This window comes from Lynx rufus, unplaced genomic scaffold (assembly GCF_022079265.1).
Source record: "Lynx rufus isolate CCGP_SWC_20201006 ecotype Redwood Valley unplaced genomic scaffold, mLynRuf1.p SCAF_5, whole genome shotgun sequence".
NCBI lineage: Eukaryota > Metazoa > Chordata > Mammalia > Carnivora > Felidae > Lynx > Lynx rufus.
The window spans coordinates 51,343,593-51,357,009 of NW_025814867.1; the positions used below are offsets into that span (position 1 = coordinate 51,343,593).

Below are 13,417 nucleotides of genomic sequence, written 5' to 3' on the forward strand. Positions count from 1 at the left end.
AATTATCCAAAACTTATATTGAATATGAGCAATACCACTTTTATTGTCACTCTTTGAAAAAGTTTTAAGACTCCTAATCAATAAATTATTGTAAACACTTCTGAAAATGTCAGATTCTACAGACACACAGACAATATTTGTCATTACCAAGTCCTTGTGAGCATTAGAATACATTCCTTTCCCTTTGTTAGCATGAGAATACATTCTTTCCTCTGGTTTGGAGTGGGAGAAGGGATAGAAAGTAGAATATGGAAAATGGGACCTTCCTAGTATCATCCCCTGAGGGGGATGACAGTGGGTGGGTGAATATGAATCGGATTCATTATTCTTCAGCTGTGTTTCTTTCTGAAAGATGTGCTGCCTAGCTTTTTCTACATGGGCATCGCCTGTGAAAAGCTGTCATGCCCAACAAGTAGTCCAGGACCTTCATCTTAATCTGAAAGGAATAGCATGGCTGTTAAGTGAGAAGAACCACAGGAAAAATCTAATTAGCCTGATAGTGCCTTCAAAATCTCCAAACCTGTTCAACCCACTGCCAGAAGGATGAGCTTGCCCTGGGCACTCTTCCATTTTAGCACTTGTGCCTCAAACCTATCATCTTTTTCGGTACCAGGGCACAAAATTTAAGAAGCACCAGAAAATTTTGTAGTCAAAATAAGTAATATTTTAAGAAATCAAAATTAACACAAAAAGTTCATAATGAACAAAATATCAAAATTGTAAGTGGAAACATGATCAATATTACTTCATATTCCTTTTGCCTCTGCTCCAATATGACTTAGGAAGACATACTAATCCTTTCTTTACTTAAAATTTTGCTGAGCTTTTTTGGCACCTCCTTAAATTGTGCACCCAAGGGATGCCTCAGTTCCTGACATCTTTTGCTTTGTTCTCTGTTTTCTGACTAGCTCACACTCTTACTGGTTCCTGACATACATCATCTCCTGACTATGATTTCACTTTTTCCTTTCTATAATTTCCAAGAAGCCAGGGACTGTGTCTGTTTGGGTCATAGCTGAATCTCACACAAAGCTGAATTTTTAGTACAGTGCCTGGCACACAGTAATTGCTTCGTAAGTGCTATTGAATGAATGGGAGAAAAATGTCCTGGGGCTCAATGCTGTACATGGCTTCCTCGCATTATTATGTGGATGAAAAAAATGTCTCTGGCTGCACCTCTACCTGAGAGCCTGCTTTGGGAAACACAGACCCCTTCCAGAATTTTCCTAAACACTAGGGACAGGGAATCAGGAACAATGTATTTCAGGTTTGAAAAAGTCAGAGTCGGTGAGCTTAAGTGTACCTAAGTAGATTCAAATAGGAATTAAAAAGATGATTGACCTTATTGGGGGGGGAAAAAGCAATTAAAATAACCTAAGGGTGTTTTCAAATGATCTATTTTACAAAAAATCCAGGGTATGGCAATTTTTATGATTTGAGCCTTTTTGTTTCTTCCCCAGTGATATTTGAAATTTCTCAAGTTTAGGGTGTTCAAAGAACTTACCTTCAATGGTACACTGATCAGGGATTGGAATCTTCTTTCCGATTTCCACAGCGTATGCCTTTACTTCACTGAAATTCTCCTTTAAGTGCAAGTAGAGCTTATCTTGGTATTCTACAGGACTTGCAGTTGTTTCTGGAGTTTCCTCCTGGCAGTTTTCTTTAACTGTTTCTGGCAAATTCTCTGATTCTGTATGTATAATACTTGGGTGTGAAACTGAAGAATTTCTCAGCTGTGATCTGTCAGAGTTTGCCTTAAAGGGCAACTTGTCGTTTCCTTGGCTAAGTGGATCTGTTTCTGAAAGAATGATCCTAGCTGGCATATCTCCACTCTCTACAATTTCCCCATCATCTGAACTCATGCTCTTTGTTAGCACAGTGTGCAAAGCCAAACTCTTTGACCTGCAATATAAACAAAAAGTGAAGACAGGCAAAGAAGTTGAGCTAGCATCCACTGAGAAGCAAAAGAAAGGATAATAACAGTGGGGAAGAGTTACTTCCTCTAGAATGGGAGACCATAAATTGGTGCTACAAACAGATTTGATAAAACACATAGACCAGCAACAAATTATGTAATAAGCCAAATCTTTGAAGATCTAGGCCACCTCCAAAAACAAAGATTTAAAAATCAATTTCATGGCAAAACTAACTGGAAAATGGTGGACTTATATACTTGCATTCTTTTTTCTACTTCGGAGTCTGCTTTTTCATCAGAAAACAAGCGAAGCTTCTGATAGTCATTCTCAATATAACATATTTATGTTTAAAAAGTATTTTTTTTTAATTTTTTTTAACGTTTATTTATTTTTGAGACAGAGAGAGACAGAGCATGAACAGGGGAGGGGCAGAGAGAGAGGGAGACACAGAATCGGAAGCAGGCTCCAGGCTCTGAGCCATCAGCCCAGAGCCCAATGCGGGGCTCGAACTCATGGACCGTGAGATCGTGACCTGAGCTGAAGTCGGAGGCTTAACCGACTGAGCCACCCAGGCGCCCCTAAAAAGTATTTTTAAAAAATAAGCCACAGGTTTGTTTTCCATTTATTTTCTCCTTTTTTTTTTTTGAGAGAGAGCACATGAGTGGGGTAGGGGGGCAGAGAGAGAGAGAATGAATCCCAAGCCCACTCCACACTCAGCATGGAGCCTGATGCCTGATGCTGGATCAAGCGCAGGACCCTGGGATCATGACCTGAGCTGAAATTGGGTTGGCTGCTCAACTGACTGAGACACCCAAGAGACCCTGTATTTATAGCAAGCTCCTTTGGATAACAGAAGCACTGTGAATGCCATTTCATTCATGAAAAGATAGGACTTTGGGTGCTATAGGTAAAAGATACTTAAAAAAACACCCCGTGATAATGCGATAACAAAACTAACAGCAAACACAAAGTGCATACTTAAAAAAAAAAAAAAACAGCCAAGCAAAATTTATACCTGTTAAATCTAATGTCTTTTCTTTCTTCCTTAGAAAATTGGCCCAAACTATATCTTCTTATAGAGCTAGGAGTATTGCTCTCAGCATTTATTTTGTCTTCAAAAGCCTGTATTTTAACTTGGAGCTTTTCATGGTCTTCATCTTCAGCTACAGTGAACTTGATTTCTTCCAGCTTCTCAGGGAATTCAATTTCATTGCTGGGTTTTCTCCTAAAAAACCAAAAATCATTGCATTAGATGTGGTCACATATACCCTCAGAACAGTGTTACTCTCTATTTAACTGATTCTTGTTCAAAATAGAAAAAATTATTTAATACATCTTTTAAGTTTATTTGAGAGAGAGAGAGAGAGAGAAAGAAAGAGAGAGAGCGAGCGAGCAGGGGAGGGGCAGAGAGAGAGAGAGGATCCCAAGCAGACTCTGCACTGAGCCTGATGCGGGGCTGGAACTCACAAACCATGAGATTATGACCTGAGCTGAAACCAAGAGTGGGATGCTTAACTGCCCAAACCAACCAGGTGCCCCCTGATACATTTTTCATTAGTCATTTAACAAATATTTATTGAGTAACTACAATGGATATAGGGTTTGTTTTTAAGATTTTATTTTTAAGTACATTCTATACCCAATGTGGGGCTTGAACTTACAACCCCAAGATCAAGAGTTGCATGCTCCACTGACTGAACCAGCCAGGTGCCCCCCACCTTTTTTTTTCTTAAAGAAAATTATATTTGTTCTAGTTTCTGTCACCTACATCATTTCTGTGGTAGGAAATATGCTCATTATGGTCACCATCACTGCCAGCCTATCAGTGGGGTCTCCCATGTACCTTTTCCTGGCCTATCTCTTTTTTTATTGATGCTGGCTATTCCTCTATAAACACCCCTAAACTGATTGTAGATTCACTCTATGAGAAGACCATCCTATTCAAGGGGTACATGACCTAAGTCTTTGGAGAACATGTCTTTGGAGCTGCTGAGGTCATCCTACTTAGTATGATGGCCTATGGCTGTTATGTGGCCATCTGCAAGCCCTTGAACTATACAACCATCATGTCCTGGCAGGTACGTGGCCTGCTGGTAGGAGTGGTGTGAGTAGGAGGCTTTCTTCATGCAACCATACAGATCTTCTTCAGCTTCCAATTATCCTTCTGTAGCCCTAACACCACAGATCACTCTATGTGTCATCTGAACCCTTTGCTCAATTTTGCCTGCACTGATATTTACACTCTAGGGCTCTTTGTTGTTGCCAACAGTGGAGTGATCTGTGTGTTAAACTTCCTTCTCTTGGGGCACCTGAGTGGCTCAGTCAGTTAAGCGTCCAACTTCGGCTCAGGTCATGATCTCACAGTTCATGAGTTTGAGCCCTGCACTGGCTCTGTGCTGACAGCTCGGAGCCTAGAGCCTGATTCAGATTCTGTGTCTCCCTCTCTCTCTGCCCCTCCCATGCTCACACATTGTCTCTCTCTCCCTCTGTCTCTCAAAAATAAAATAAGAACATTAAAATTAAAAAAATAAACTTCCTTCTCTTTGTTTAAATTTTTGTTTTTTATTTGAGTATAGTTGACACACAATGTTACCTTACTTTCAGGTGAACAATGAACACGGATCTTTGAAATTGCTTCTATAACTTCTTCTGCCAGAAGTTTATAAATATTGGTATTTATATCAATTTTACATTAGAAGGAGAGTTTTGGAAGAAATCAGAGAATCAAAAGCAGTTTTTGTGGTTATCTACCATATTCTTATCCAGCTCTACAAAAGCATGGCTTTCATATGAAATTCATGCCAGACATGTTTTAGAAAACTCTTATGCGCTGATTTGTTTGCAATGAAATTGACAGAATAAGAACATTTCAATGGACTGTGTAAAGTCATGGTTTTGTTAATTTTATGGCTATCACTGTGACTCTTTTATGTTATGAAATAAGAAAATTCTTTCTGAATTTTAATATGTTGGAGGAAAGACATTTTCCATGAATGATATTAATAGTTCCAATTAATCTTTTTTTAAGGTTTATTTATTTTTAAGAGAGAGAGCGAGAGCGTGCACAGGCAGAGGAAGGGAAAAGAGAGAGGGGGAGACACAGAATCTGAAGCAGGTTCCAGGCTCTAAGCTGTCAGCACAGAGCCCAACGCGGGGCTAGAACTCACGTACTGGGAGATCATGACCTGAGCCTAAGTTGGACGCCCATCCGACTGAGCCACCCAGGCGCCCCCCAACTATCTTTTTTATAGCATCATTTGTGAAAATACTCTGTGACTCATTAAAATTACCTCCTTTAATGCAGGGGTTATTTGTGGAATAACTTTGGAACCCTTCTAAGGACTAATATGTGCCTTAAACAGAGTGGAAGCCTACTGATAAGCTGCAGAAATAGCTCACTGATGCTCACCAAGGTGCTGAATGATTACAGAAAAGTAGTGTGTGTTTATTTTCCTTGATCTGCCTTAGACATCCTAAAGCTACTTTACTTTCTATTTAACAATCACTATCAATCCTATCATGTGAGGTTATTAATAAACATAAAGGTTAATAATCTCTAGAAATCCATTCATCAAGATGGCTTAATGATTCTGTTGGTTTGTCTATGTATATTTACTTGGCCCTCTTTACCATTTTTCCTGGAGGTTAATGAAAAGGGCCTCAAGCATACAAAACAATCATAGCTTTTTCAAACATATGGCTATTTCCCCCTAAAAGCCAAAGTAAACCTGGCATAGTATGTAGGTGAGGGTGAGAAAATACAATTTGTTTTGTTTTTGTTTTTGTTTTGTTGTTTTGTTTGTTTTTTAACGGCACTGCTTTTTAGGGAAAACCAACATGATAGGGATGGTGACAGATTTTTTTTTCAATTACATTCCACCCATTCTGGGGTCATATGTATGGTGGGTACTAAGGAAGATTGTTTGGAAGCTTTTCTGGCTGGCCCATAGAGGAGTACTGGCTTTGAGGGAGGGCTCATAGTTTTGGGCCCACAGTTTTTATAATTACCCTTTAATCCAGCTCAGGGACAAATGTAAATGGTTCCACTGGGAAAGCAAGTAGATTATCCCTTAAGTAACCAAGATATTGTTTATTGTCTAATAAGCTATTGCTGAGAAAACTTAAATACATATTTGTGTAGTTTTTATAGGCTTCCTTGGTTTTGCATACAGAATGCAAAATTTATTATCCACATCATGCTTCACTGAAATATACATGAGTAGATTTGAAGAATCAGTACATGGGAATAAAGGGAATAATCATGAACATGTTTCCCTTTATGATACATATGATACTGGCTACCCATAACAGATGGGAGGTTTTGACATGTTCCAGCCAGATGATTCTAAAAGATGGACTTTATACTCCTGTTACAAATGAAACAAAGATGGTACTATCACTGTATGGTAACTTACAAACCATGATAATTACCAAGGCTAATTTTCAAAGATCCAATGGGACTTCTGGGGAAGATGGCGGGGTAGGACGATCCTAAGCTCACCTCATCACAAGGATACAACTAAATAACACCCACATCAGTGTAAACAACTCAGAAAATGACCTGAAGACTGGCAGAACAGACTCTCCACAGCTAAATGAAGAGAAGAGGCCACATTGAAGAGGGTAGAAAGGGTAGAGACATAGTGGAATATAATGGACTCACAGGACTGTCCACAGAGGAAGAGGCACCACAGGTATGAAGAGAGGAGAGAAACAAACCGTCACACCAAGCACCTCAGGCATGGGAAACCCACACAGGTAAGATGAATTCCTATAACATGTTGTTTTGGAAACCACAGGGGACAAATTTTGTGAGCTCTTACAATAGAAGATTAACATCTGGAAGTTTAAAATTCAGTAGGCTCCACTCTGGGAGAGCCAGAGGGCAAGAAGAAACTGAGTTACTGCCCTTAAAGAGATAGGACAACAAACAGCTCTGCAGAGATACAGCATAGAAATAGCAGTTTGAAACATGGTTGGGATATATAGGAAGGTTTATTTCCTAATCTCAGCATGTGCTGGAGGGTCAGACGTCTTTAGGAGACTTCTCCAGGAAAAGAGGAGATAGCAAGCAACATCCCCCACCTCCCCCGACCCCCAGACTACACACATGGACATCTGGGGGAACAGCACATCATGGAACACTTTCCATCTAACATGCTAACACCATGCCCCACCCCTGCCTTCTCTTGAAGACATGAGTCCTCTGGCTCTGCTCCAGTTTCCTAAAGCAGATCAAGGTCTCCTCCCATGACACACCTGCACAAACCATGCTAACACCATAAGCTCTGTCCACATATTCTCCTGTAGACATGCCCCCAGTGGGCTAGGGGCAGACATCAGGCCTGAATACAGGCCCCAGCCACAAACTAAACCTTCTCAGGGGACAACACAGGGAAAGAATGTTACTGATCAATGCTACTGCATCTCTGGCAAATTCCTGGTCTGACTCAACTCAAGATCAAGGCAGACCCAAACTGACCAAACAACAACACAGGGACCAAACCCTGCCCACAACAGGCAAAGAAAGCCACTGCAAACGACAGAGCTGAAAGCAAAAGAGGCTCAGCAAAAACAGGAGGGTGCATGCAATACACATAGGAGACACCCCTGAAACAACAGGTTCTGGTGAACAGGGGACATTGTACTGCAGGGTACTACAGGACTTCTTCAAGTCAAGTGGACTTGAAAGGCCACTACTTTCAAGATCAGGAAATGAAGCTAACTTTCCTAACACATAGAGAGAGACACGGAGTTAGACAAAATGAGAAGACAAGGCAATATGTCTTTAATGAAAAAACAGACAAAGTCACAGCAAGAGAGCTAAATGAAAGAGAGATAAGTAATATGCCAGACAGAGAATGTGAAGTAATGGTCATAAAGATATCCACTGGACTTGAAAAAGAGTGGAGGACCCTTTAACAAAGACATAGAAAACATAAGAAAGAACCAATAGGATGAAGAACTCAATGATTGAAAATAAAAATACACTAGATAGAATAAATAGTAATGAGAAGAACAGATCAGCAACTAGGAGGACAGAGTAATAGAAAGTAGTCAAGCTGAGAGGAGAGAGAAAAAAATAAAAAATGAAAAAAAAGGCTTGGAGAACTCCACAACACCATCAAATGTGGTAACATTTGCATTATAGGAATCCCAGAAGAAGAAGAGATTAAAAAAGGGGCAGAAAATTTATTTGAAGAAATAATAGCTGAAAATTTCCCAAATCTGGGGAAAAAAACCAGAAATCCAGAGCCAGGAGCCACAGAGAACTCCCAACAAAACCAACCCAAGGAGATCCACACAAAGACTTATAGTAAATAAAATAGCAGAGTTGTGATAAAGTGAGAATTTTAAAAGCAGCAAGAAGAAAGAAAAGTTACAAGGGAAATCCTATAAGGCTGTCAGTTAATTTTTCAGCAGAAACTTTGAGGGCTGGAAGGAAATGGCATGATACATTCAAAGTGCTGAAAGGAAAAAAAAATCTGCAATTGAGAATACTCTATCCAGCAAAGATATCATTCAAAATAGAAAGAGAAATAAAGAGTTTCCCAGACACGGGTGCCTGGGTGGCTCAGTCGGTTAAGCATCTAGCTCTTGACTTTGGCTCAGGTCATGATCTCATGGTTTGTGAGTTCAAGCCCCACATCAGGATCCATGCTGACACTGCAGAGCCTGCTTGGGATTCTCTCTCACTCTCTCTTCCCTTCCCCACTTGTGCTCTCTTTCTCTCTCAAAATAAAGAAGTAAACCTAAAAAAATGTTTCCCAGACAAACAAAAGTTAAAGGAATTCATGACCACTAAACCAGCCTGACAAGAAATGTTAAAGCAGACCCTTTGAGTGGAAAGGAAAGACATAAGTAGGAGTAAGAAGAGTAGGAAGGACAAAACCAGTAAAATTAATTATATCTATAAAGATCAGTGAAGCAACTCACAAAATAAAAGGTCATAAAGTTTGATATCATGTACCTAAAACATAGGGATAGAGGAGTACAAATGATTTCAAACTTACATGACCATCAATTTAATATAGACTGCTATGTGTATAAGATGTTATAGGCAAACTTATTAGTATCCACAAATCAAAAACCAGGGATAAATATACAAAAAAAGGAGCAAGGAATCAAAGTGTATCACTAAAGAAAGTCAGCAAACCATAAGAGAGGAGAGGAAGAGTAGAAAGGACAGAGAAAAACTACAAAAACAACCAAAACACAAGTAACAAAATGGCAATAAGTACATTCATATCAATAATTACTTTGAATATAAATGGACTAAATGCCCCAACCAAAAGACATAGAGTGACGGATTGGATAAATAAACAAGACCCATCTATATGCTGCCTACAGGAAACTTACTTAAGACCTAAAGACATATGCAGATTGAACATGAAGGGACCGAATAGCATTTATCATGCAAATTGAAGTTGAAAGAAAGCCAGAGTAGCAATACTTATATCATACAAAGTAGACTTTAAAACAAAGCCTGTAATAAGAGACAAAGGATACTATATAATAATGAGGGAACAATCCAACAAGAAGATATAACAATTGTAAATATTTATGTACCCAATATGGAGGAACCTGAATACATAAAGCAGCTAATAGGAAACATAAAGAAAGTCATTGATAGTAATGCAATAATCGTAGAGGACTTTAACACCCCACTTACACTGATGGACAGATCATGCAAACAGAAAACCAACAAGAACACAGTGGCTTTGAATGACACATTGGACCAGATGGATCTAACTGATATATTCAGAATATTCCATCCTAAAACAGCAGAACACACATTCTTTTCAAGTGCACAGGGAACATTCTCCAGAAGATCATATATTAGGCCACAAAAGAAGCCTCAATAAATTCAAATAGATTGAAATCATGCATACCTTTTTTTTTAAACAACAGTATGAAACTAGAAATCAACAAGAAAAAAATCTGGAAATAATACAAATACATGGAGGTTAAATAACATGCTTCTAAACAATGAATGAATCAACCAAGAATTCAACAAGAAAATTTTAAAAATATGGAGACAAATGAGAATAAAAACACAATGGTCTAAAATCTTTGCAAAAGCAAAAGCTGTTCTAAGAGGGAAGTTTGTGGCAATACAGGCCTACCTCAAGAAGCAAGAAAAACTCAAATGAACAACCTACTCATACCCCTAAAGGAGCTAGATAAAGATGAACAAACAAAACTCAAAACCAGTATAAGGAAGGAAATAATAAAGATTAGAAGAGAAACAAAAGAAATAGAAACTAAAACAAAGCAAAACAAAAGGTAGTAGAACAGGTTCTTTGAAAAGAGCAACAAAATTGATAAACTTTTAGCCAGACTCATAAAGAGAGATAGGGAGAAAGACAGAGAGTGAGGTGACTCAAACAATGAGAAATGAAAGAGGAAAAATAATGACTGACACCACAGAAATACAAAGGATTGTAAGAGAATATTATGAAAAATTTAGGCCAACAAATTGGACAATATAGAAGAAATGGATAAATTCCCAAAAACATATAATCTTCAAAACTGAACCAGGAAAAAATAGAAAATGTAAACAGACCCCTTATTAATAATGAGATGGAATCAGTAATCAATAAACTCCCAACAAACAAAAGTTCAGGACCAGATGGCTTCACAGGTGAATTGTACCAAATATTTAAAGATGAGTTAATACCTATTCTTCTCAAACTATTCCAAAAAAATAGAAGAAGCAAAATTTCCAAATTCATTCCAGGAGACCATTATCACCCTGATTCCAAAGCCAGATAAGGATATCACACAAAAAAAGAGAACTTCAGGCAAATATCTCTCATGAACATAGATGCAAAAATCCTCAATAAAATACTAGCAAACTGAATCCAACAATACATTAAAAAAACCATGCACTACCTTCAAGTGGGATTTATTCCTGAGACACAAAGGTGGTTCAGTATTCATAAATCAGTCAAAGGGATACATCACATCATCAGGAGAAAGAATAAAAACTATATGATCATTTCAATAGATACAAAAAAAAACATTTGACAACCTACAACATTTATTCATGATAAAAACCTTCCACAAAATAGGTTTAGAGGGAATATACCTCAACATATTAAAGACCATGTATGAAAACCCCACAGCAAACATCATACCCAACAGTGAAACACTGAGAGCTCCTCCCCTAAGATCAGGAATAACACAAGAATAGTCCACTCTCTTTACTTCTATACTGGAAATTTTAGCCACAGCAATTAGAGAAGATAAAGAAATAAAAGGCACACAAATTGGTAAGGAAGAAGTAAGACATTCACTATTTACAGATGACATGATACTATATATAAAAAATTCTAACAACACCACCAAAAAAAAAAGTCTACTAGAACTGATAAATGACTTTGATAAAGTCACAGGATACAAAATCAATATGCAGAAATAAGTTGCATTTCTATACAGCAATAATGAAGTAGAAGAAAGAGAAATTAAAAAAATAATCCTAATATAATTGTGACAAAAACAATGAAATATGTGGGAATAAACCCAACCAAGGAGGTGAAAGACCTATACTTTGAAAAAAATGAAATACTGATGAAAGAAATTAAAGATGATACAAACAAATGGATAGTCATTCTATACTCATGGATTGAAAGAACAAATATTGTTAAAATGTCCATACTACCCAAAGCAATTTACAGATTTAATGCCATCCCTATCAAAATACAATAGTATTTTTCACAGAACTAGAACAAATAATCCTAAAATTGGTATGGAACCACAAAAACCCTGAATAATCAAATCAATCTTGAAAAAGAACAAAACTGGAGGTATCACAATCCCAGTTTCAAGATATACTACAAAGCTGTAGCAATCAGAACAGTATGGTGTTGGCCCCAAAACAGACACATAGATCAGTGGAACAGAGGAAGGATTTCACAGAATGAAACTCATGATTACATGGTCAATTAATATTTGACAAAGTAGGAAAGAATATCCAATGGGAAAAAAGACAGTCTCTTCAACAAACTGGACAGCCACATGCAAAAAAATGAAACTGGACCATTTTCTCACATCATACAAAAAAATAAACTCAAAATGGATTAAAGATTTAAATGTGAGACCTGAAAGCCGTAACAGTCCTAGAAGAAAACACAGGCAATAATGTCTCTGACATTGGCTATAGCAACATTTTTCTAAATATGTCTCCTAAGGCAAGAGGATCAAAAGCAAAAATTAACTATTAGAACTACATCAAAATAAAAAGCCTCTGCATAGACAAATAAATAATCAACAAAACTAAAAGGCAAGCTACCAAATGAGAGAGAAGATATTCGCAAATGACATATCTGATAAATATATAAAGGACTTATAGAACTCAACACCAAATAATCCAATTAAAAATGGGCAGAATATGAACAGACATTTCTCCGAAGAAGACAGCCAGATGGTCAACAGACGTATGAAGATACTCAACATCATTCATTATTAGGGAGATACAAATCAAAACCACAATGAGATATCATCTCACACCTGTCAGAATGGCTAAAATCAATAAGATAAGAAACAAGTGTTGGTGAAGATATGGTGAAAAAGGAACCCTCTTGCACTGTTGGTGGGAATGCAGCCACTGTGGAAAACAATTTGGAAGTTCCTTAAATAATTAAAAATAGAACTACCTTATGATTCAGTAATTCCACTATTGTATATTTACCCAAAGAATACAAAAACATGAACTCAAAAAGATATATGCATCCCTATGTTTATTGCAGCATTATTTATAATAGTCAAAATATGGAAGCAGCCCAAGTGTCCATTGATAGATGAGTAGATAAAAAGGTGGTACACACACACACACACACACACACACACACACACACACAAGGGAATATTATTCAGCCATATAAAAGAATGAAGTCTTGCCATTTTTAGCAACATGGATTGATTAGAGAGTATAATGCAAAGTGAAATATAATAGAGTAAGACAAATACCATATGATTTTACTCATATGTGGAATGTAAGAAACAAATAAACAAAAACAAGCAAAGGGGAAAAAATGAGAGAGGGAGAGAGAAACCAATCATATATAGAGAATCAATTAATTACAGAGAACAAACTGAGGGTTAACAGAGGGGAGGTGGGTAGGGTATGGGTGAAATAGGTGATGGGGATTAAGGAGTGTACTTGTCATGATGAGAATGGGGTCATGTATGGAATTGTTGAATCAATATATTGTATACCTGAAACTAACATAACACTGTATGTTAACTAGAATAGAATTAAACATTTAAATAAATAAATAAAATAATCAATGACCGTCTCAAAATGAGAAATTTGAGGAGCAAGTATTTATTTTCTATCCATGATAGTCCATGTATAGTCACCAAACTAAAGTATTTCTCTGATTCCTTGGATTCTAATCACATTTCATAAGTGAAAGATACCTTTATATTTGTACTTTATTTCAGAAATTTCTATAGCTTGGCTTATTAAAACTTATAAAACTTTAAGGCATGAAGTA

At 37.3% G+C, this 13,417-nt stretch overlaps 1 protein-coding gene across 2 annotated transcripts in view; it reads right to left on the reverse strand.

The window, feature by feature from the left end:
* Positions 1-13,417, reverse strand: part of VEPH1 (ventricular zone expressed PH domain containing 1) — a 235,637-nt gene that overhangs the window by 105,569 nt on the left and 116,651 nt on the right. For both annotated transcript variants that reach the window (XM_047100256.1, XM_047100255.1), the window contains exons 7-8: positions 2,932-3,141; positions 1,505-1,902 (exon numbers count right to left, since the gene is read on the reverse strand). In XM_047100256.1, the coding sequence (XP_046956212.1) occupies positions 1,505-1,902; positions 2,932-3,141 (608 nt within the window). The remainder of the gene's footprint in view (positions 1-1,504; positions 1,903-2,931; positions 3,142-13,417) is intronic.